Below are 25,790 nucleotides of genomic sequence, written 5' to 3' on the forward strand. Positions count from 1 at the left end.
GTTGCACTCTGGGATAGCCAGATACCACACATCACAGGAACTTCATCACTAGGTAGAAGGGGGACCCAGTAGCCCATTGGCTAGTGACCTCGTGGTTTCCTCGGGGCACCTAATGGGATAAATGTCACCCCTGGTCCTCTGACCTTGCAATCATGCTGAAATCTGAGAGAGTACTGAAAGAGGACTGATCAGCTGCCACTTGGACTCTCACTAAGAGAAGCTGCTCAGTCAGAAGGACTGCACCTGCTGCACTGTAGGTTAGCCAGGTTTACACTATGCCTACGGTTCCTGGCTTGGGGGAGGTGGGGGGGGAGGAGGTGGGGGGAGGAGGGAGGGAGGGAGGGAGGGAGGGATTGTGGCATTGATTCCCGAAATCCAACAACAGCAGTGACTCAAAGGATCAGTTGGCTAATCTCCTGGAACGAGCTCCAGGGACACAGGAGCTGAAGTTTACCAAATCACCAAGATGGTAGCAACCGCAAAGGTTTTGCCACTATAGATTGCCAGCCACCCAAGAGGATAACTCTGAGATAGCCAAACGTTGCACCCGAATCTGCCTGACCTGGGAGTGCTATCTGAGTCCCCCTCCTGAAGAAACCCACAGCAGACCCATCAGCGCTTAAGAACTTCCGATCCATCTCGCTGCTACCCTACTCAGCCGAAGTCCTGGAAAAAGCCATAAACTTCCAACTGCGACAGTTCCGAGGACAACTCTCTGGATACCTCCCAGTCTGGATTCTGCAGCAACCACAGCATGGAGACAGCTCTTCTTGCACCCACCGATGACATCTGCACACTCCTTGACCGCTGACACTGCAGCACTCGTACTCCTCGACCTCTCAGCAGCTGTCAAAATGGTCCCCCACAGCACCTTATGCACCAGACTCCACGACGCAGGAATCCGCGGAAAGGTTTTGCAGTGGATCCACTCCTTCAGCGGAAGAAGACAGTCAGGCTCCCACCCTTCATATCCAAACCAACGGAAGTCAGCTGAAGAGTCCCTCAGGATGCTCCCCGAGCCCAGCTCTCTTCAACATATACATGGCCCCGCTGGCAGCGTCTTGAGGAGTTTGGGGTGGGGGGGCGTTGTAGATGTGGTGAGGACAGAGGTCTGTTGGAGCTCTGGAGTGAATGCTCTTCATGATGATTTCAGTCTCTTCTGTGGTGAGTGTGGACCATCTGTGGATGGTTTGGATGGGTTCTGGAGGGCTTGGTATCTGAATTTATTGAGTGCCATGCTGATGCCACATCTTCTAGAGATGCATTAATCTCATCTGCCGTAGCAGATGCATCGAAGCTGTATAGCCCGTTAAAGAAGTGCTTCAAGGCTGTAAGTATTGAGAGACTATCCCAATATTCGTGCGTCTCTGAAGTTGACATCTTTACTATGTGTTCCGTGCCTCCAGGTGTTCTCAGCCAGGCTACGCCCCGGTTGGCCACCCCTCCCATATGCTTGCGCTATATGTTGCTTTGATAAAAACTGCAGTTTTTGTGCTGCATGTCTGTTGTTAAGACTCCTGAATAGCTGCAAGGGTTGCATGGTTAGACCGTCGCTTGTATTCTTGTTCAAGAGAGCCAGGGAATCCTCTGTCTTGTGTGTATTGTTTTTCACACTCCTGCTTGTGTACAAATACATATACACCTGATATTGACTTTGAAGGCTTCCCAGATAATGTCCCTCCTGTCTACTGATCCAACATTTTTTTCCCGAAGATTTCAACTAGGGCTGATAGGATTCCTTCCTTGAGCACAACATCTAGTAGGGCTGTCGCTCGGAGCCACCATATAACTGGGGCCAGAATGATGGTGAGGAGCCCTAACCCTCCTCCACCCATGCTGGTGCCTCACTGGACACCACCCAGTAGTCTAATCTACTCTACCCCATGACCCATGTACTGATGACATGTATGTGCCCTTCAGTAGCCACAGGTGCCACAGCCGCTGAATGTCCACCAGGCCATTTTCCTCTAGTACTTCCTGGATAACCTCTTCTGATGTTTGCCCTGTCATTCTGCCACAGCGGACCTGTCCACTGCACGGTATGTGTGTGTGTGTGTGTGTGTGTGTGTGTGTGTGTGTATATATATATATATGTATATATATATATATGTATGTATGTGTGTGTGTATATATATATATATATATATATATGTTCGATGGCATGTGTAGCTGCAGATACACATGCTGTGAACATTCCGCCATCTGGTGTTGGGCTCGGAGTGTTACAAGTTGTTTTTCTTCGAAGAAGTCTTTTCGAGTCACGAGACCGAGGGACTCCTCCCATTTCGACTCCATTGCGCATTGGATTAGTCTGGCTTTGATCCAAACTAGTGAATTTGCTCAGAGTTTTGGTGACACTTTTAGTGCATAGCATCTGAAATTAATCCATGACTGATGGCTGGTTTTAGTGTGGTTGGCTGTTGTAGGAAGTTGGCTCTGTATGTGCTATTTCAAAGTAAGGAATAGCATGCACAGAGTCCAAGGGTTCCCCTTAGAGGTAAAATAGTGGTAAAAAGAGATAATACTAATGCTCTATTTTGTGGTAGTGTGGTCGAGCAGTAGGCTTATCCAAGGAGTAGTGTTAAGCATTTGTTGTACATACACATAGACAATAAATGAGGTACACACACTCAGAGACAAATCCAGCCAATAGGTTTTGTATAGAAAAATATATTTTCTTAGTTTATTTTAAGAACCACAGGTTCAAATTTAACATGTAATATCTTGTTTGAAAGGTATTGCAGGTAAGTACATTAGGAACTTCAAATCATAAAAATTGCATGTATACTTTTCAAGTTATTGACAAATAGCTGTTTTAAAAGTGGACACTTAGTGCAATTTTCACAGTTCCTGGGGGAGGTAAGTTTTTGTTAGTTTTACCAGGTAAGTAGGACACTTACAGGGTTCAGTTCTTGGTCCAAGGTAGCCCACCGTTGGGGGTTCAGAGCAACCCCAAAGTCACCACACCAGCAGCTCAGGGCCGGTCAGGTGCAGAGTTCAAAGTGGTGCCCAAAACACATAGGCTAGAATGGAGAGAAGGGGGTGCCCCGGTTCCGGTCTGCTTGCAGGTAAGTACCCGCGTCTTCGGAGGGCAGACCAGGGGGGTTTTGTAGGGCACCGGGGGGGGACACAAGCCCACACAGAAATTTCACCCTCAGCAGCGCGGGGGCGGCCGGGTGCAGTGTAGAAACCAGCGTCGGGTTCGCAATGTTAGTCTATGAGAGATCTCGGGATCTCTTCAGCGCTGCAGGCAGGCAAGGGGGGGGTTCCTCGGGGAAACCTCCACTTGGGCAAGGGAGAGGGACTCCTGGGGGTCACTTCTCCAGTGAAAGTCCGGTCCTTCAGGTCCTGGGGGCTGCGGGTGCAGGGTCTCTCCCAGGCGTCGGGACTTTGGATTCAAAGAGTCGCGGTCAGGGGAAGCCTCGGGATTCCCTCTGCAGGCGGCGCTGTGGGGGCCCAGGGGGGACAGGTTTTGGTACTCACAGTATCAGAGTAGTCCTGGGGTCCCTCCTGAGGTGTTGGATCTCCACCAGCCGAGTCGGGGTCGCCGGGTGCAGTGTTGCAAGTCTCACGCTTCTTGCGGGGAGCTTGCAGGGTTCTTTCAAGGCTGCTGGAAACAAAGTTGCAGCCTTTCTTGGAGCAGGTCCGCTGTCCTCGGGAGTTTCTTGTCTTTTCGAAGCAGGGGCAGTCCTCAGAGGATGTCGAGGTCGCTGGTCCCTTTGGAAGGCGTCGCTGGAGCAGGATCTTTGGAAGGCAGGAGACAGGCCGGTGAGTTTCTGGAGCCAAGGCAGTTGTCGTCTTCTGGTCTTCCGCTGCAGGGGTTTTCAGCTAGGCAGTCCTTCTTCTTGTAGTTGCAGGAATCTAATTTTCTAGGGTTCAGGGTAGCCCTTAAATACTAAATTTAAGGGCGTGTTTAGGTCTGGGGGGTTAGTAGCCAATGGCTACTAGCCCTGAGGGTGGGTACACCCTCTTTGTGCCTCCTCCCAAGGGGAGGGGGTCACAATCCTAACCCTATTGGGGGAATCCTCCATCTGCAAGATGGAGGATTTCTAAAAGTCAGAGTCACCTCAGCTCAGGACACCTTAGGGGCTGTCCTGACTGGCCAGTGACTCCTCCTTGTTGCTTTCTTTGTTCCCTCCAGCCTTGCCGCCAAAAGTGGGGGCCGTGGCCGGAGGGGGCGGGCAACTCCACTAAGCTGGAGTGCCCTGCTGGGCTGTGACAAAGGGGTGAGCCTTTGAGGCTCACCGCCAGGTGTCACAGCTCCTGCCTGGGGGAGGTGTTAGCATCTCCACCCAGTGCAGGCTTTGTTACTGGCCTCAGAGTGACAAAGGCACTCTCCCCATGGGGCCAGCAACATGTCTCTGGTGTGGCAGGCTGCTGGAACTAGTCAGCCTACACAGACAGTCGGTTAAGTTTCAGGGGGCACCTTTAAGGTGCCCTCTGGGGTGTATTTTGCAATAAAATGTACACTGGCATCAGTGTGCATTTATTGTGCTGAGAAGTTTGATACCAAACTTCCCAGTTTTCAGTGTAGCCATTATGGTGCTGTGGAGTTCGTGTTTGACAGACTCCCAGACCATATACTCTTATGGCTACCCTGCACTTACAATGTCTAAGGTTTTGTTGAGACACTGTAGGGGTACCATGCTCATGCACTGGTACCCTCACCTATGGTATAGTGCACCCTGCCTTAGGGCTGTAAGGCCTGCTAGAGGGGTGTCTTACCTATACTGCATAGGCAGTGAGAGGCTGGCATGGCACCCTGAGGGGAGTGCCATGTCGACTTACTCGTTTTGTCCTCACTAGCACACACAAGCTGGCAAGCAGTGTGTCTGTGCTGAGTGAGAGGTCTCCAGGGTGGCATAAGACATGCTGCAGCCCTTAGAGACCTTCCTTGGCATCAGGGCCCTTGGTACTAGAAGTACCAGTTACAAGGGACTTATCTGGATGCCAGGGTCTGCCAATTGTGGAATCAATGGTACATTTTAGGTGAAAGAACACTGGTGCTGGGGCCTGGTTAGCAGGGTCCCAGCACACTTCTCAGTCAAGTCAGCATCAGTATCAGGCAAAAAGTGGGGGGTAACTGCAACAGGGAGCCATTTCTTTACAGCTGTTGTCTTAGTCTGACTTCTTTTCATAAGAAGCTAGAAACAGTTTTATTATTTAGGCTTGCTTATGTACACCATGACCAAAGTTTTTATAGCAAACAACCAAGCCTACCTCTCACATTTCTGTTGATATTTTCTGTGAAGCATAGCAACCGCATGTAGTGCTTTCTGGCTCTTACTTGGGCGTAGCCGACCTAGGAAGTGTATTGTCTGGGGAAAATAAAAAAATAAAAATCTTGTCCTAGAGGTTGAGTAACTGAATGAAATTGTAAGCTACACATGGTCTCCACTTAGACTTGTTTTCTAAAATTAGATGTACAATGTATTTTTTAGGTACTAGTTTTTCTTCTCGATTTGTCAAAATTAGCACATTCAGTCAGAAATGGGGGTGAGAGAACTAATTCTCCTAGTGTAGGCAGTAGTGTCTGTTCCCCATGGGGAAAGGTTGGGATCCTCGTTAACTATCTTAGCCTTATATTATTTTAACCATCATAAAACGAGTGCCATTGACCAACATATGACTTTGTAACTGTGACCAGCACAGTAGTTGCAAAGCGTTGGTGCTTGTCTTTGGTAATCACAAGAAATGTGTATTTACCAATTTTTCTTGGTATTCAAAAAGACTCACAATTAGCAATGTGAGTCGCAATTACAACTAACTACGTGCTCCTCCCATGCAGTTTTATTCTTTATTTTTCTCCCAATGCAAACTTGCCATATTGTGCGAAACAGCCTTTGGGTGTTGAAACAACATTTAATAAAAAGGATCAAAAATAACTTGTGGTATCGTAGAATGGACAGTGAAACGTTTCATGGACACCTATGAAATGAGCTGGCAAAGAATGCTACATTGGTTTATGCTGAAATCCGAAATACTGTGTGTTTGGTCTGGCTTCTTTGTGTGGTACACCCTTTCTCAATGGCACCTGTTTAACGGGGAACTGCCTGTGTCTTGTAATCTGTTCTGCATTAAAGAACGTACTATACACCTCATGCTACTGATATTTTGTGTATTGTTAAATTCTATGCAAATGCACCCAGATGTATTCTGTGCATCTTAAAGGATGCACAACTGTATATTAGAGACACTTAAGGTTTTAAGTAATTATCTTGCAGAATTAAGCGTTATAAGAGGCGTTCAATATTTTCTTGTTTTAGGTCCGATACATAATCAAAATCCAGGCATTTGTGAGAGCGAACAAGGCAAGGGGCGACTATAGAATGCTGGGTGAGTTGATATTGCCATTTTAATAGCAGTCTAGAAGTTGGTTTCATTTGGGTTATCAGATTTATTTTTACAATTGCTGTTTTAAATCACAAATGTCCTTCAATTGGACTTATGTTAAGAAACTAAAACTTGTTGCCTAAAATTACTTAATGGCACAACTTATAGTTTCTTCAGATAGTTATAACTGTATGTATAACTAAAACTACTGAATTTCTATGGGTTTCAATTGCCAGTAGGTAATTATAGTTAGGACATACTTTCCAAAGGAAAAGCATTTTTTGCTTTGCAAATAACTTTGTCACTGTTTGACGAATCTTAAAAAAAAATTCAAAACTAGTACACCACTCGCGTCAGCTGCTGTTTTGAAAGTTTCAGGGTGATTAGTCAAGCAGAGGCTGGGAAAAAGGGGAGGAGTGGGGGGGATACCAAAACACTTTAAACCCATGCAATTTCCATACGGATTTTTACATGCTCCATCCCGAACCACTGGATGGAATTTCATCAGTTTTGGCAGAAAGCTAGCTTTGGTGCAGAAAGTGTTTATTTTTTTGTGATTTGGTGTAAATCTGCTAAGTATGTTTTGAGATATTGAAGGAAAAAGCAATGTAGATATCAAGGGACGTGGATCTGACAGTCCCTGTGCAGATATCTGGTTGGCTGTCTACACTCAAACCAGGAAGTGTTTGCAGCCATTTTGGGAGTCTGACTCAGCTGAGTCCCCCACTAAAGTGAAAAATAAGAGACCCTGCCAGGCATTAAAAAAATTATTTCGCTGGAAACTGCAGCGGAATTGGAGGGAGTAGACAAGCGGTTTCATGCAGTTGTATATTTTTTTTCAGCCCCTGTGTGGGTCAGGCCCTGGGGGTATAATGTAATGTAATGTAAGGAAAGGGGAGGGTGGCACATGCAGCTCCCCTATCTTAGGGTAGTTTGAACCCTGGGGACAACCACCTGACCAAGAGGGGTTCTTTGGGCCCCCATCCTTAGGCCTTTGAAGGCCTTGGGGACCACTACTTCTCTAGGCCATGGTCAAATGCAAAGTGGGATGGGGCTGTGCAAACACCCCCAGCCACCATCAGGAGCCCCCCTGTGTTTCCACCTCCTCCCCAAAATTTCCTGAGGAGCCCACTCTGGGCACACACCAGTTTGCTGTTGCTTGGCAGGAATTTAGACCGTCCCCACCCCCATGCGAGAGCAAACTAAATTTCCTCTCAAGTTACTATAACTCATGCCCTACGGTAACTAGAACTCGCACCTTCACCATGCACAGCTAATTATCTCACATAATACCTCATTCATGACCTCTTCTGTGGCATCATTGTTATTATCACTGCAACATTTGTGATAAAATTATTGATGAGAAAGCTGGGCATGGATTATAGTTGGAGTTACTTCAAATAACTAGAACAACTAAATTTCTGTGGTTTTGTGCATGCAAATTCAGAAGCTGACTATAATGTCCTTGTAACCTTTGTTTTGTTAGTGGAAAAATAAAATACAACAACGTGTGTATATGTGTATGTATGTGTGTATGTGTATATGTGTATGTGTATGTGTGTGTGTATATATATATATATATATATATATATATATATATATATATATATATATATAACATACTATAGTATTGCTGATGTAAACCTTGCCATTAGGACAGTGGAGAGCTTTACAATAATACAAATGACATCGGATAACATTGAATGACAGTACAGGAATGGAGATAAAGGAGTAAACAACAGTAAGTAAACAAGGAAGATATAGTTTGAAGTAGTGAGGTTTTTTTAAGCTCTTTTTGTGAATATTGGAAGTCTGGATTCATTCTGTGATGATTTGGTATTTAGGACAGAGATGGCTTTGTTTGCCTCTTCTAGCTTTGGGGACTCCCTAAATTACTCCACTTCTGTTTCTGGTGTTTTTGTTGGTACTGTTTCTGATAGACTTCTAACCGCAGATTCCTCCCCTTTTGAATATTCCCCAGGCTAGATCCGGAAATGTTTGAGTAATACTTTTGCTTTGCCGATTGCTGTTGAGCTCTACATTGATGCCCTTCTGCTGCAGAAATGACATGCAAAACCTACATATGCGGCACTCCTGTGTGCTGACATCAGTTCCATTCTTTCTGTGTCTTCAGATTCAGATCCGGAGCTCACTATCGTCTCTTTGAAACTCCTTTTACCTCTTCAAACTTGTAAGACAGTGTGCAAGGAAAATGTCACCTCCCAAAACAGGTTTTAAACCTTGTAACGACTCTCTCCAACAAATGCCTGTGACAGATCCCCCCCCCCCCCCCCCCTCCAAATCAAGTTTGCCTGTTGTGACCAGGGTCGAGACAATTCTAAGGCCTGCAGCGATTGTGTGTTGTTGAACCTGAAGGACGTCCAAGACCACAAAGTTAAACAACATAGTCAGGCATCAGTATACTCTGCAATGGAACTGCTTGAAGTCATAAGTTTGATATCCATCCCGTTCCACATCTAGAAGTTGATGGAGTCCTAGCAAGAGTCTGTCTTTGTCTCATTCAAAGTCACTGTAAGTCAAAAACACAAAAAATTTAATACTTCTGCATCCATGGTGCAGACGCCTGCTAGCAAAACTAACCCCAACATGTTCCCAACTACTCACCACTGATAGGAAGTTAAAACTGGTGGAGACCTATGGAAAACAGGTATTCTCATCCACCAGTTTGCTAATACAGTCTGGGAAAACCAGCTGTCTGCTCGGCTGCTATTACCAGGCCCTTGAGAATTGGTGCCTCAAGTCCTTCCAGATGTTCCTAAAGATATCTGACCTGTCTTCACCCAGGCTATACAGATTATTACTTGGCCAATTTCCAAAATAATTGTAGCTTGGACACTAGTGATTTCCATTGGACAGGTAATTGGCACTAGTGTTGGCATTTGCAACCATGCTTGGGTGCAGTCGACTTTTAATTTTTTAAATTTTTTTATCTGGTGTTATCCATTTGTCTCTCATGCATGGACATGTCATTCGATTGTGGACAAGACCGACTCTGCTCTCGAGCGGTTCAAGGGGAGCAGGGCCACGGCACCTTCCATGCTTTACTGGCCTTCCTCGAATGCTGTTTCAGCTCTACCACTCCTTTTGCTACTTCGGTAGAGGTACCTCACACCACTAGCCAATCTACAAGGTGCCCAGTAGTTTTGCGGTCAAGGTCATGGTGCTCACCACTAATATGGTCAAGGTCAACTGGCTGCCCAGTACACTACCCCTGCTGCAACCCCACTTGCCTAACTTGTTTAATGTGCCTTTGGTGGAGAGCAGCCATCCGGTGAGAGGCAGGATTGCTGGGTTGGGTTAAAAAATAAAAAAAAATAAAAAGGCAAGTCCGTAAGAAAACTGTATCCTTCTGGATTGTGCTTTACATTAAGATCTGTTGTGCTATGGTTAAAAAGCGGCCTCTGGAAGGACAGCTTGATCATTTGACCAGGTGCCAAGCTGATACCACTGCGTTTGCACGCAGAGTTCTTGTCCCAAACATTTCCCAGGCGGCTATGTGGGCATCCATTCATACGTTCACAAAGCACTATTGTCTAAACTGCTGAGAGGGGCATTTTGTCAGCTCTGTCCCGCAGCATTTTTTTTTTTTTTTTGGTCCAACCCCAGACTCTCCTCCAAATGGTTAATGTTTTGGTGTATATTCAAAAGATGAGGAATCTTCCAGGAGATGCCTCTGTCAGAATAACAAGCTACTTACATTTAGTAACGCTCTTTCTGGTAGAGACTCAGCCTAGTCATAGGTTCCTCACCGATCCTCACAGTTTTGTGATGCGGCTCTATCCAGGAATAATATCCTAAGTTTAGGATTCTGCACACTGGTCGCACCAACTTGATTTTGAGAGCTCTGTGTCTGGAGGTGCGGGCAAATTTAAAATTGGATGTCCGCACATGTGTGGTGCCTATACAGGCTCTGCTTTTCATTTCCAAAAAGGCGTAAGCGGAGCTGCACTGCACCACCGACTGGCATGCAGAGTTACTGCAGAAAGGTTTTTGCATCCAGTCTGGTGCCTTTGGAATATCCCAAGGTGAAGAATCTGCAGTTACAGAGAGCGCTTCGACCAGAAACAGTGATACTGAAGATGCATTTTTCCTCGGAATACAGATGTTAGTACACATTGTCTGGATTTAAAAAATAATAGTGAATTAAGAAGTGCATTCATTCAATGAAAAGCTACAGATTAGTTACTATAGATATTTTATATTGATAAATTACATTATTAATTTATGTAAACACTGTAAAGCTTGCCCCCTAGAAAAACGAAAAATGATTGAGCTCCCTCTCCATGTTATCAACATAAAATCTAACTGAACAATTACAAAACTACAAAGTGACTAACTCGAAGAACTTGCCAAAGACCATTAAATGAGTGAGTGGCATCAGGATTGCCTATCAGTATGCAAAAACAAAAGCGTATGAAGCTCAATCAACTCCCATAGACCGTTAAACCCCTTGGCCCCACCCATACCTTGCACTTGTCATTCCCTCACCCTGCATGGACTTGAGTGTTACTCCCGCGGTACTTTGGCATCCAGTTTCTAAAAGTAGCTGTCCCAGTCATTGTGCCCCTACCACCGCCTTGTCAAGTGCTTGACATTACGTTTATATCTGCCTGGGCCAATCGTTACATATCCAGAATCTAATCTTTAATCAATAGCACAGCGGTCACCTTCCATGACATAACAATATGCTGTTTGGCTAATATAAGTGCCAGCTCAATCACCCAACATGCATGTCTACTTTTTCTTTGTTTGAACCATCAGCCCAAGAACGCATGTAGCTACATACCGCAATGTCGGGGGGCCGTGAGCTCAGACACATTTTGGAGTATTTCTCCCCAATGTTGAACAATGAACGGAGAGTTCCACACCATGTGTGGAAATTCAGCTTCTGCCTCCCCACATCTTTGGCAAGCCATGGGCAACCCGGGTACACTCGTCACAGTCTCTGCGGTGTCTTAGAAGTGTGGGGGAAGCTACTTGAAATGTACATACTACAGTCTGGAGTTTCTGGAAACTTGTTTAACTACACTCACACACTTGGACCACTGGGTGTTCTGTCAGCTCAGCACTCTTTGACATTAGGTCCATTCATAGTCTTGTTGGGGGTAATGAGGAAGGTTGGAACTGTATTGGTGTTCAAAAACCACTTCCTTATCTAGATAGTTGCATGAACGTAAGAGCTTAACTGGTAACTGGCCATATTTAAAATCTCTTGGTGGTTTTTGCTATTACAATTTGTTTACAATCTTTATTTCTAGAATGAATATAAGGTTTTCTATTGTTTTGCCATTTAATATGAAACAGGATGATATGTTGTCCTCTTGGAATTTGTTTTTAGGTGTAGTCCAATATGTAATCGGAAGTATTTGTTTTTTTTTCGCCTTACCTTACTTAGCAATTTTTTTGTATCCCTGAAATGATTGCTCTTTCTTTTAGTGCATGCGAGAAACCCACCTTTAAGTGCCCTTCGTAAGTTTGCCCACCTGCTGGAGCAGAATGAGCATGACTTCTGGGAGGAACTAGAGGTGATGAAGCTGCGCGAAGAAGTTGTGAAGAAAATTCGTTCCAACCAGCAACTGGAGAATGACCTCAACATAATGGACATTAAAATCGGTCTGCTTGTGAAAAACAGAATTACTCTGCAGGTAAGCGGGCACCTCCTAAGAGTTGTATTGACTTGTAATCATAACCAATCTGTAAAGAAATGGCTCCCTGTTGCAGTTACCCCCCACTTTTTGCCTGATACTGATGCTGACTTGACTGAGAAGTGTGCTGGGACCCTGCTAACCAGGCCCCAGCACCAGTGTTCTTTCACCTAAAATGTACCATTGTTTCCCCAATTGGCACAACCCTGGCACCTAGGTAAGTCCCTTGTAACTGGTACCCCTGGTACCAAGGGCCCTGATGCCAGGGAAGGTCTCTAAGGGCTGCAGCATGTCTTATGCGACCCTAGGGACCCCTCACTCAGCACAGACACACTGCCTGCCAGATGTGTGTGCTGGTGGGGAGAAAATGACTAAGTCGACATGGCACTCCCCTCAGGGTGCCATGCCAACCTCACACTGCCTGTGGCATAGGTAAGTCACCCCTCTAGCAGGCCTTACAGCCCTAAGGCAGGGTGCACTATACCACAGGTGAGGGCATATGTGCATGAGCACTATGCCCCTACAGTGTCTAAGCAAAACCTTAGACATTGTAAGTGCAGGGTAGCCATAAGAGTATATGGGCTGGGAGTCTGTCAAAAACGAACTCCACAGCTCCATAATGGCTACACTGAATACTGGGAAGTTTAGTATCAAACTTCTCAGAATAATAAACCCACACTGATGCCAGTGTTGGATTTATTAAAAAATGCACACAGAGGGCATTTTAGAGATACCCCCTGTATTTTACCCAATTGTTCAGTGCAGGACTGACTGGTCTCTGCCAGCCTGCTGCTGAGAGACGAGTGTCTGACCTCATGCGGTGAGAGCCTTTGTGCTCTCTGAGGACAGAAACAAAGCCTGCTCTGGGTGGAGGTGCTTCACACCTCCCCCCTGCAGGAACTGTAACACCTAGCAGTGAGCTTCAAAGGCTCAAGCTTCGTGTTACAATGCCCCAGGGCACTCCAGCTAGTGGAGATGCCCGCCCCCTGGACACAGCCCCCACTTTTGGCGGCAAGTCCAGGAGAGATAATGAGAAAAACAAGGAGGAGTCACTGGCCAGTCAGGACAGCCCCTAAGGTGTCCTGAGCTGAGGTGACTCTGACTTTTAGAAATCCTCCATCTTGTAGAAGGAGGATTCCCCCAATAGGGATAGGAATGTGACCCCCTCCCCTTGGGAGGAGGCCCAAAGAGGGTGTACCCACCCTCAGGGCTAGTAGCCATTGGCTACTAACCCCCCAGGCCTAAACACGCCCTTAAATTTAGTATTTAAGGGCTCCCCTGAACCTAAGAATTGAGATTCCTGCAACTTACCTGAAGAAGAAGGACTGCTGAGCTGAAAAACCCCTGCAGAGGAAGAACAGAAGACACCAACTGCTTTGGCTCCAGACTTACCGGCCTGTCTCCTGCCTTCCAAAGAAACCTGCTCCAGCGACGCTTTCCAAGGGACCAGCGACCTCTGAATCCTCTGAGGACTGCCCAGCTTCAAGAAAGACTAGAAACTCCCGAGGACAGCGGCACTGCTCCAAGAGAACTGCAACTTTGTTACAAGGAGCAGATTTAAAGACCCCTGCAACTCCCCGCAAGAAGCGTGAGACTTGCAACACTGCACCCGGTGACCCCGACTCGACTGGTGAAGAACAACCAACTCAGGGAGGACCCTCCGGCGACTCTACGACTGTGAGTAACCAAAGTTGTCCCCCCCGAGCCCCCACAGCGACGCCTGCAGAGGGAATCCCCAGGCTCCCCCTGACCGCGACTGTCTGAACTCCATTTCTGACGGCTGGAAAAGACCCTGCACCCGCAGCCCCCAGCCCCTAAAGAAACGGAACTTCTGTGCAGGAGTGACCCCCAGGAGGCCCTCTCCCTTGCCCAGGTGGTGGCTACCCCGAGGAGCCCCCCCCCCCCCTTGCCTGCCTGCATCGCTGAAGAGACCCCTTGGTCTCCCATTGAAAACTAAAGGAAACCCGACGCTTGTTTGCACACTGCACCCGGCCGCCCCCGCGCTGCTGAGGGTGTACTTTCTGTGTGGACTTGTGTCCCCCCCCGGGGCCCTACAAAACCCCCCTGGTCTGCCCTCCGAGACGCAGGTACTTACCTGCTGGCAGACTGGAACCGGGGCACCCCCTTCTCTCCATTATAGCCTATGTGTTTTGGGCACCTCTTTGACCTTTGCACCTGACCGGCCCTGAGCTGCTGGTGTGATAACTTTGGGGTTGCTCTGAACCCCCAACGGTGGGCTACCTTCAACCAAAAACTGAAACCTGTAAGTGACTTACTTACCTGTTAAAACTAACATTATTTTACCTCCCCCAGGAACTGTGAAAATTGCACTGTCCACTTTTAAAACAGCTTATTGTGTTTTATGTGAAAAGTATACATGCTAATGAAATGATTCAAAGTTCCTAAAGTACTTACCTGCAATACCTTTCAAATGAGATATTACATGTAGAATTTGAACCTGTGGTTCTTAAAATAAACTAAGAAAAGATATTTTTCTATAACAAAACCTATTGGCTGGATTTGTCTCCGAGTGTGTGTGTTCCTCATTTATTGCCTGTGTGTATGTACAGCAAATGCTTAACACTACTCCTTTGATAAGCCTACTGCTCGACCACACTACCACAAAATAGAGCATTAGTATTATCTCTTTTTGCCACTATCTTACCTCTAAGGGGAACCCTTGGACTCTATGCATGCTATTCCTTACTTTGAAATCGCACATACAGAGCCAACTTCCTACACAATCTCTCTGTGGTCTCCAAATTCCCTCTTACATATCTCTTTTCCTTTCTATGAGGATTATTTTCTTTTTAGACTATTTTGAAATCCCTTTTTCTATGGTTTGGTTTGTAGAGATTTTACTGATTATCTTTTTGTACTTGAAGAGTCTTAAAAGTACTTACAAGTGTTTAAGGTATGGGTTCCCTTTTTAATATATACCTTAAACACCGAAACATCTGTGATCTGATGTACCTCCTTGTGCACTCCATTTCTGGTCCAGATTTTTTAAATGAATTAGATTATGTAACTTTTTGCAGCTTTTCTGCAACAGTGTGCCTCTACTATACATCACTAATTGGCAATATGTTCAGCACCAGCTTAATAGTACAGTGACATTTAGGTAACATTAATGGCTGAAGGATGAGTGAGTTAGCAGCTGCCTAACAAATCAATTTGATTCTAATGCCACTGAGAAGCAGTGATCTCACAAAATACAGTGATGTCACAAAGGAAGACTTAAACATAAAGATGTGCAGCTTAGGTAGCTGTCTTCAGTTCTTTCATCAAGGCTAGCGGACTCAAGACCTTTCTGCTCGATATAACAGATGATTTTTCCATTCCATGTATTTTGATCGGTTTGCTTTTACTTCATTTGTGCTTGGATCGTTGTTTGCCTCTGTACTTCCTCAGTTTTTTTTGTATAAATTTGACTGCACTAGTCTCTTGACCATTTCTTTCAGGCTCTTTTGCGGTCTTGTCATTAAAATGTCTCTTTTTTTTTTTTTTTTTTTTAACACTTAATGCCTATTTGTTGAATACTTTCCCTACTAACCTGTTTCCTGATCTGTAAACCTTGTGTTAGGTGTCTTTATGTACCTTTGCTGTGTTCATAGTAACCTTTGACTTTTTGGTCTCCTGTTTTTCATCTTTTTAGTCCTTTTGAATAGTCCTTCATTCTTCAGAGTTGGACCATGCACCAGGATGGACGTAGCTATTCGCTGTCCAGACTTCTGGGTTTTTATCAAGTATTTCCACTTGTGCGCCTAATTTTCTGGGTGTGATTAACTTAGCTCGAGTGCTCCCTTTGATGTGAAGAATTTGGATGTATCTTGTCTTCTGGAGGAATAAAAGCTGCCCACTAGCCAGCCTTGACTTCACTTGTCCATGAAATCCTGAACAATCTGTTGTAGACATCATAGGAGCCCAACTTTCTTTTGTCTGTCATTCATCACTCCTTGCCATCTAGTGTCTTTCACTGTCCATCTTTCTGAATAGCTTGGGTACTAACCTTTGGAGACAGGTGCTCCTTTAGAGACTCGCTGCTTGTGGGTCTGTGGCTGAACCGAACAAGCAGACTGATCTAACTGCAGATTTCTTACTGCTTTCCCTCCTCCCCGTTCTGTTGGAAGGTCTCTTTTCCGTCTAGAATGGTCCCAATTTAACAATCTTTACACTGGGGCCTCTGATTGGCTTCCTTGTCTAATGTCTAGGCACTTTGGTGGTGCTTATTTGCAGCTCTATTGTCCCTTCCGGGGCTGAATGAAGTCAACACTGAGCCACAAAATACCACCATCCAGTATGGGGGATATTGCTGGTAAAATCTTTCGGATCCAGTCTGGCACCTTTCTAAAGTTGAGGACAGTGTGATTAGATTATCCATCAAAAAGAGCATTACCACAGTAAGTAACATGGTCTTTCGGTCCTTTGACCTTTGGCTTGAAGTTCTAAATAACATTTAGCCAAAAGCGCCCTTCAACTGGTGACCTCTTAGGTTGTAGCTATTTCTCCTTGTGGGGTGTGACTTTAAGGTTTATTAGTGTTCTGTGCCCTCTATTTTTAATTAGGGCTTTGCATGCATTCATCGTTGCTTCTTAAGGTCCTGTTTTTTTTTTTAAATTGTTTTTACATGTGAATCACCCTATTTTCCATTGAACATTTTCTGAATGTAGTGCTTTGCCCTACGTTTCAAGCTGATATATTAAAAACTTTGGTTTCACAGATTGGATTATCTTCACATAGTGTGGTTCCTGTACTGGAAACTGGTGTCTAAAAATTCACTTGATCACTGGGTGTGGTTTAGCATGTCAGAATACAATTACGTTTGTCTCCTTCTCAGTGGGCCTCGTGCAGAGATGCTCTAGGTGGGCTAGTATGTGGGAATATTTGTTTAATGAGGATTATGTCTATATGCTGGAATATAGATAAGGGGAAATCACAAACATCTGAGTATTCTATAATATTTGTTGTCACACACAATATTTATACTTTGAAGCTACCCATAAAATTATAATGTCTTCATGTTAAAGGGACTGACTGTAGTTGTGTGTGAAATGAGAAAGCCCTTCACATTTTGGTGGAGTAAACTAGAATATCTGTTCCTACAGTACTTGGTTATTGGTAGTATTTGGGTTTTGTGCAATCCGTTTTTATTTTTTTCACGAATCTGATTTTTATTTCTGTAGGAAGTCTTGTTGCATTTTATAAGAAATGCTTACCCAGTTTTAAAGCTTTGTCAAGTGCGCAGCTTAATAGTGCATCCTTCTGTTCAACACTTTAGGAGGTGGTATCCCACTGCAAGAAATTAACCAAGAAGAACAAGGAGCAGCTTTCAGACATGATGGCCATTGACAAACAGAAGGGTTTGAAGTCCCTCAGCAAAGAGAATCGCCAAAAGCTTGAGACATACCAGCATCTTTTTTATCTGCTCCAAGTAAGTGTATTCCTACTGGGACTTAATTGTTTTCGTTTCAAACCCCCTGCATATGTTTTGGTTATCCCGCCAATTAAAGTTTAAAAAAAAATGATTAAAACAAAAAAAAGTAATTGTTAGAGTTATATATTGGTTTTTGGTAAAAGTGAAGCTTGGGTAGGAGTAGGCCTGCAGAATGTTAGGTAAGGGTTAGAATTATGATTAATTTTAACTGAAATATAATTCCAGCTAAGTGTTTCAACCTAATAGCCATTCCAATAGAATTGGAGACTATAGAACAATTTCCAAGCAAGCTTTTATTTCAAACTGGATATTTTCCTTCCTTGTTCCTTTCAACATTTATTGGGCTCGAAGTAATGACTGAGTGCATTTTTTTTTTTTTTAAATAACGACAAATTGTTTCCCACATAGGTGTTACAATGCATCAGTCTCCTGACAGTCCTCTTACATATTAATTGCTATAGGAATCTTTCTAAGAAGAGGGAACTTATGAAAGGTTTGTCCCCTTGGAAGTTACGATTCTAATAGTTACTTTTTCTTTCTGTGGATATCTCAAAGCCCTCCCTCATTCACAAACTTGGAAGATGATTGTATCATTTAAGAACACCCTTTGATATTCCACATATCTTTTTCGGTTCAGCCTTTGTGGAGTGTGGAACTGGTACTATGGGTGCAGGCATTATCTTGAGTGAGTTGTACCACTTTCAGGAGTGATGCAGGTAGCTCCTCATCTGGTGTTGCTTTAGTTTTGTTTAGATCTACGACTCCATGGGAGTGCCGTGGGGTGCTGTAACACCAGGCTTGAGCCTTTGAGGCTCACCGCCAGGTGTTACAGTTCCTGCAGGGGGAGGTGTGAAGCACCTCCACCTAGTGCAGGCATTGTTCCTGGTCAGAGTGCACAAAGGCACTCGGCACATGTAGCCAGAAACCCGTCTGGATGTGTGGGAGGCTGGCAGAAACTGGTCAGCCTAGCACTAGTAGTTGGGCTGGTATACAGGGGGCATCTCTAAGATGCCCTCTGTGTGCATTTCTCAATAAATCCCACACTGGCATCAGTGTGAATTTATTGTTCTTAGAAGTTTGATACCAAACTTCCCAGTATTCAGTGTAGCCATTATGGAACTGTGGAGTTCATGTTTGACAAACTCCCAGACCATATACTCTTATGGCTACCCTGCACTTACAATGTGTAAGAATGGGCTTACACACTGTAGGGGCATAGTGCTCTTGCAGCTATTGCCATCACCTTTAGTATAGTGCACCCTGCCTTAGGGCTGTAAGGCCTGCTAGAGGGGTGACTTACCTATGCCACAGGCAGTGAGAAATGGGCATGGCACTCTGAGGGAAGTGCCATGTTGACTTAGTCTTTTTCTACCCACCAGCATACACAAGCTGTGCGGCAGTGTGCATGTGCTGAGTGAGGGGTCCCCAGGGTGGCATAATACATGCTGCATCCCTTAGAGACCTTCCCTGGCCACAGGGCCCTTGGTACCAGGGGTACCAGTTACAAGGGACTTATCTGTGTGCCAGTGTTGTGCCAATTGTGGGAACAAAGGTACAGTTTAGGGAAAGAACACTGGTGCTGGTGCCTGGTTAGCAGGATCCCAGCACACTTTCAATCATAACTAGCATCAACAAAAGGCAAAACGTTAGGGGGTAACCATGCGAAGGAGGCTCAATCTCTTCTCCTCCTTAGTCATGCAGTGTCAACACTTCTGCACTTTGGAGTCCCCAAGAAGGCTCTCTCTAAGACCATCATTCTGCTTAGGGTGGAGCCAGAGCTTCTGTATGCCTTCCTGCCACTTCCTCTTCTGTCCCAAGTACTGAAGATTGGGAACGACCGGGCATAAGCCATCCTAGAGGTTAAGGATTGGGCAATCAGACTGTTGGTTCTGGAGGGTCTTCTCTCCCAGCAACAGGGCAGAGTCCTGCACCCGGGTCTGTGCAATACTCCCCTCCATGCGTGGAAATTGAGTAGCAGGAGCAGTTGACCACATTCTGTCTAGCTCCCAAAATAGTTGATGTCATCCTGGCTGCTGGTAGATCTGGCAAAATCTGTTTAGGTCAGACGCTGGAACAGGTGTGTGACGCCAATTCCAAGGACCCATTGCAGGCTAAGCTGTTGGAAGTGTTACGGTTTGTTTTGTCTTGGGCCCAGCAAGGGTTAGCAGTGGGTACTCCTAAATGTTATCTTTCAGTCTTTTCTGCCATTTTGTTTTCATGTATAGGACCAACAATCCTTGTTTACGTCAGCTGTTTGCTTTTTTGCCGCCTTTCTTTGGTCTTTGCCGGTTTCTGCTACTGTTTCCCCCCCCCCCCCTTTTTTCGCCCCTTTTGCTCCCACCTTACGTCTTCCCCTCTTGCATCTTCCCCCCCCCCCCTTACGCTAGCCACGCCCACCACCACCCAGCACCTCTCCCACCTTCGAAGACCTACTTAATGGAGGTCACAGCGTGAACCCATTTAGCAGGTCCCCAGGCTTAGTTGCCACCCTTGCTCTCAAGCCCCCGAACAGCAGTGACCCAACTCCTTCGCTGTCTTGTAACAGCCTCTTTCTTGAATCTCCTCTTTTGCCACTTTGCTTTTTTGCTTACTTTCTTTGCTCCACCAGTTTCTACTGCCTTTTCTACCCTCCCCCGTGCTCCTCTTGCTGCTGCTCTTGTCTCCAGTTTGCCCCACCCACTTACACCCAGTGCCCTTCCCAGAACCTGCTTAATGAAGGCCGCAGCATGGGGGTGAAGCAGACGCGGGCAAGCCTGTCTGCACCACTCCGCAGCTACACCGCCACCGTACTCCGCGCCCTGGACCTCTACCACCGGCTGCTGAAGAATGCCGTAGCAACTCACATCCAACCCCTGCAAAGAACTCTTCAACATCATCTGGGAATTCTCCAATCCAGCAGCCACAGAGAACAGCATCACCCCCTCACAAGAACTCTGTACCATTCTCCCCAACTTCTTCAAAGACAAGATCACAACAATGTACAAAAATTTTGAACCCAAGCCTACAGACTTTCTCAACCTACACTTCCTCACTGCTACCAGCACTGACCACCAGCTGACCACATGCAACCAGCTCACCCCTAGGACACCAATTTCATGAACTCATTTCACTCAGGACCTTCCACAGACCCATGCCCACACCACTTCTTCAACCTCGGAAGCCCCGGGAGCAGCCTCGAACACACCACCCTGTTCAATATCTCATTAGCCACGGCCACTTTCCCTGGAGACTGGAAAGGTGTGGTGGTCAAACTGCTACTCAGGCCGTTAGCTGACCCTGGCGAACTCAAACTACTGCTCCCCCCTGCCCCCCCCCCCCCCCCCCCCCCAAAAAATCTCCCGGCTCCCTTTCCCGGCCAAGGTCCTGTAGAAGGCCATCAACAAGTAACAAAAAGAAAAGAAAAGAAAAACCTGGAGTGGAACCATCTTTTTGACACCTCTATCTAGATTCTGCAGCATTCACTGCACCAAGACTATGCTGATCGCTGCTACTAATAACGGAGCCCTCCTCAACTAGGAGAGACGGCAGCACTCATCATCCTCGCCACCCCCCAGCGGCAGTTAACACTGTATCCCAGCACACACTGGTTGTAAGGCTGTACCACATTGGAACCCATTGGGACACACTCCGTGGATCGCCTTCTTCCTCGCCGGAAGAACACAAAAGATCCCACCACCGTTCACCTCTGAGCCCAAGGGCATAATCTGCGCCATCATCCAAGGCTCATACCTCAGTACCATCCTCTACAACATCTCCATTAACCCCTTGGCCAACATTGTCCAATCCCACGGACTGAACCATCATATCCTGCGCAGATGACACCCAACTCAACCTCTCCTTCTCGAAGACCCTACCACTGCCTGAACCAACTTCCGCAGATGAATGATGAGCTGTGCCAATTGGATGAAGGACAACTGCCTGACGCTCCAGATGGATGAAGTGTAAGTACTGATCATTGGCAACCACATCGCTCCCTGGAATGCACTAGGACCATTACCCACACCTACCGACCATTCCAAAAATCTCAGCATCATTCTGGACAGCAAGCTGAATAATGAAGTCCCAGACAAAGAGTCTCCTCTGCCTGCTTACTCACACAGTGCATGCTACGAATAATCTTCAAATGGCTCCCTCAGCACACAAGATGCACCGTCACACAGCCTTTAATCGCCAGCCAACTGGACTCTGGCAATATTTATCTAAGAAGGGATCACCACACACCTCCCACAGAGACTTCAGACCATACAGAATGCAGTCGGGCTCCTCCTCGACGAACCCATATCACCCCCACCTCAGGCAACCCACTGACTCCCTTACAAAAGAGATGCTAATACAAGCTGATAATCCTTACACGCAGGGTATTTCACAACCAGGAACCCGCCTACATCAACCACTGCCTGAGCTTCCACCAACCTTACAGACAGTTATGCTCTGGGTCCCTCTTGATCACCCACAGCCACGAACCAAAAGCGGACGACTCTTCTACCTTGCCACGAAGACATGGAATGACTTCCCCCTGCAGCTACGGACCTCTGCCTCTCTATGGAATTCCAAAGGGCACTCAAGATCTGGCTGTTCAACTGAGCCCTTCGGGTCCTGCAAGCACCTGGATACCCTACTTTGTGATTAGCTGTGCTAGAGAAATTGACTGACTGATTGTCTGAAGTGTTTCCTGAAATGTTTGGTGCACATTTTTACTCCCAAACCTTTCATGATGCCAAAGAGTGCCTATAATTTGGTCCTTAATTTTCATATGTGTACCATTTTAGAGTCATTGCGCAGTGGTTCAATATGTCTCCTGACCCTGATGAAAGTCTTTCTCGTTGCAATCTCCTCCGCTTGTCGCATGAGTGAACCTCACACTGTCAATCCAGCCACCCTTCACCACCACCTTTCCAGACGAATTGGTTCTGAGGACTAGAGTGGCCTTTCTAACAAAAATATTGTCTTCCTTTCATGTCGGACAGTATCCCACTCTTCCAGTGTTCTTTGCCCCACCTCAGCCCTCAAAAGAAGAGACTCCACCAATTGGACAACAGAAGCGCTCAACTTATACACCAATCTTATCTGAGACCATCTGATGAAAGATGAGCATTTTCTGTGGTTCTGAGGCAAAGGAAAGCAAAGCAGTGCAGAAAAGCACCGTGTCTAGGTAAATAGACCTTTGCATTAATATATGCTTTGCCTCTGTCAAGAAGCACCCTCCAGAATGATTGAGCTCTCTACACCAAGGCCAAACCTGCTACCACTGTGCTGGTAATAGACTTGGCGTTGGATATTTGTCAGGCTGCCACAGCGGCATCCATGACCATGTGCATTAAGCATTATTGCCTTGACAGCCAGGTCGGATGGAAAGGGCATTTTAGGGTTTCGGCCCTTTAGGACTGTTTGGTCTAAGTCATTCCGCAGCTCTACCACAAGTGGAGGTACTGCATTACTATCTATTCTAAAGGAGGGGAATCTGAGGTTAGAAGTATCCATCAGCAGAGCAAGTTACTTACCGTAGATAACACTACTTCTGTTGAATACAGTAGCTAACTACAGATTTCTCACGCCGCCCCTCCCACTTCCCGTTTCATGGAATGGATTCTTTTTCTATCTAAAGAGTCCCAAATTAGAGATCTGCACACAAGCACAAAAAATTGTTTTATGGGCTCTACGCCCGAGGGCGTGGACGGTGTGAAGTAGGACACAAACGTCAGCAAGCTTGTGTGGCACCTATATGCGGCTTCAGCACGTCACCTACTTGGTCGCAGGGGTAATAATGAAAAATCTTCCCGATACATTCTGGAGCCTGGGGATATTCTAAAGGTGATTAATTTCTGGATAGATGAAGTATCCACCCGAAAGAGAATTATCCATAGGCATAAGTAACTTATTCTTCTCATCCTGTAAACACACACATACTTTCATCCAATACAGTGAAGGAAATGCTTTTTCTTCTCATATATTGTAGAACAATGAGGGTGCCTTGTCTACTCCAGTGGATTATGTCCCTTGTATATAGCACACCAAGGGATGCATTGTTTACAGGAACTACAAATAGAAATTAGATTTGTATGCTTTGCCAAATGCAGTCTAATGGAGTACTCCGTATTCAATCTACAAACATGGTTGTCTTTGCAACTATTTGACAAAGTCTATAATACGGAGAGGTGTTCATAATATACATAATCAGACCCTAAAAAATTAAACACATAGAAGTAGATGAAAGCATACATTTGGTGACTAATACTTTTTTTTTTTTCCTTTCAACAGCATTTGTTAATTTGCTCTTCCACTGTTATTCGCTTTTCTGATAGACTTCTAGCCACAGATTTCTCACCTTTGAAATATTCTCCAGGTGGACCTTTGCGCACCACAAGGTGATACGTGGCTCCACACCAACAGCATTCTTTTCCACAAACTGCAGGCAGAGCCTATACAGGTGTTACTCCTGCACACTGACACCAGCTCCTTTCTTTCTGTGTCTCCTGGGGCTTAACCGAAGCTTCCTCTTGTCTCTCAGAAGCTCTTTACCTCCTCATTTTCCACTAAATTCTACAATGTGCAAGGAATGTTTCCCCTTAAAATTACAGGTTTAAAACCCTACAGGGACTGTCGTAAGCAAATGTCTGAGACAGATCCCAGTCATGTGTGCCGATGGTATCCGAGGGTCAAGCCTTGACTCCAACATCTTCAGTGACTGTGCCTCGAATAATCTGAAGTTCATCTGGGAATTGGAGGCAAAACTTTATTTTGCCATGCTTAAGAAGATTTGTTGTTGAAACCGCTTGAAGTTGGGGTGAAGTCCAAGATTCAGTCCGAGTATCGTTCCTGCTTCAGTATTCGCCGAAGTCACTCGTGAGGCCGGTCATTGTCGCGCTCCAAATCCTTCTGTAAGTCTAAAAAGAAGCATAAGAAATCTAAGCAGGACTCTTGCTCCCTACTCCTCCACCACTCATTTGCCTGAACATGTGCCAGTTGCAGTTCCATCAATCTAGATCATGGTTTTGAAATCATGATTTTGAAGCTGCTCCCACAGCTGTTCTGATACAACCTTGTTTCCTGGCCATCTGCCACCCAGCAGCAAATGGAAAAGCTCTGCTAAGCCAGCCATGCTTTGACTATTTTACTCCTTACTGGCTCCCTCTGATGCCCCTTATGGCCTGAAAGTGTCAGGAGTACTGCAGGTGGGTTCGTCTGTGCCACCAGCTTGACTCTCCAAGTCGGTGCCAACACCCCTGAACCCAGTCTGGACAACACATCCGGTGCCCCGATTCCTGCTTGTCCTTGATGTATGCCAATACCGATTTCTCGGTCACTGGACAAGGAGCATCTAATAGTGTTGTCAGACTTCAAGACTGCAGCAGTGAGACGTCAGTTGATGACAGTTGAAGCGCTGCTTTCTCTGCCACCTTCACAAGGACGACAGCACACTTTACATTCTCTTTTTGGTATGGACCAGGACAATAAATATGATGCAGGTGATTAGTTTGTTCAGCCCTTTCACAATTCCATTTGATACGATGACTTGCAGGAGGCTAGTGGTCTCTGTACCTGCCCTTAACCAGACCTCTTGTTACCCCTTGGACCAGCAACAGAGGACCCTGCTTCCTACACCATGGTAATCCACAGTGCGCTTGCCTTCCTTGACCTCCTGCTCTTCATCATGGAGGCCAAGGCTAACATATTGACGGAAGTTCTCCAACAGAGCCTAACCATTTCTGAACCCCACTTGCAACTTAAAAAACACATTATTTGTGGCATGGACCAAACCTTGTTCTTGCCCACCAGTCCACTGCCAGATTGTGTAACGACATCGACTTGACTCGGGCGAGATTGCTTTCCTATCTCAGCCCATCTCTCCAGAGTTTGGTTGTGCAAGTGTCCCCAAGTAGGACTAATCCCAAAACGTACCCAGGGCAGCGTCTAAACCTTGGGCAAACTAGTATTTTCATCAATCAGCTTGACGCTCAGATCCATGAATGTCATCTGTCTGCTCGGGTGCTATTGCCACGCCCTTTTGGACTCTTCCTGATCAAGTCCTCCAGGTGTCCATGAAGATCTCCGACCTGTGCTTGCTCAAGCCATCCATGACTAGCGGGATGCTGCTGAATTCATGATTCGTTGTGGCCTGGACACCACAGGCTCCTTCAGCACCGATGGAGCCATTCACCACCTAGCCTGGCTGCAGTCCACCAGTTTTTAAGTTCAATGGGGGCTTTCCTGTTTGGGGACAAGGTAGACTACACTCTCCATTGGTTTACGGTGAGTGGGGCTATAGCATGCTTATTTGGCTTATCTGCTCCACCTTGCTAGTCCACCACTCCTTTTGTGGCTTCAGCAGAGATACCCCCGTACTGCCAGCCAATCCA

At 46.0% G+C, this 25,790-nt stretch overlaps 1 protein-coding gene across 1 annotated transcript in view; it reads left to right on the plus strand.

The window, feature by feature from the left end:
- The window catches only part of IQGAP3 (IQ motif containing GTPase activating protein 3), a 158,035-nt gene that overhangs the window by 49,539 nt on the left and 82,706 nt on the right, over positions 1–25,790 (plus strand). Inside the window, exons 22-24 of the mRNA XM_069218034.1 lie at positions 6,267–6,336; positions 11,791–11,999; positions 17,278–17,430. Coding sequence (XP_069074135.1) covers positions 6,267–6,336; positions 11,791–11,999; positions 17,278–17,430 — 432 coding nt within the window. The remainder of the gene's footprint in view (positions 1–6,266; positions 6,337–11,790; positions 12,000–17,277; positions 17,431–25,790) is intronic.

Source organism: Pleurodeles waltl, chromosome 12 (genome assembly GCF_031143425.1).
Source record: "Pleurodeles waltl isolate 20211129_DDA chromosome 12, aPleWal1.hap1.20221129, whole genome shotgun sequence".
NCBI lineage: Eukaryota > Metazoa > Chordata > Amphibia > Caudata > Salamandridae > Pleurodeles > Pleurodeles waltl.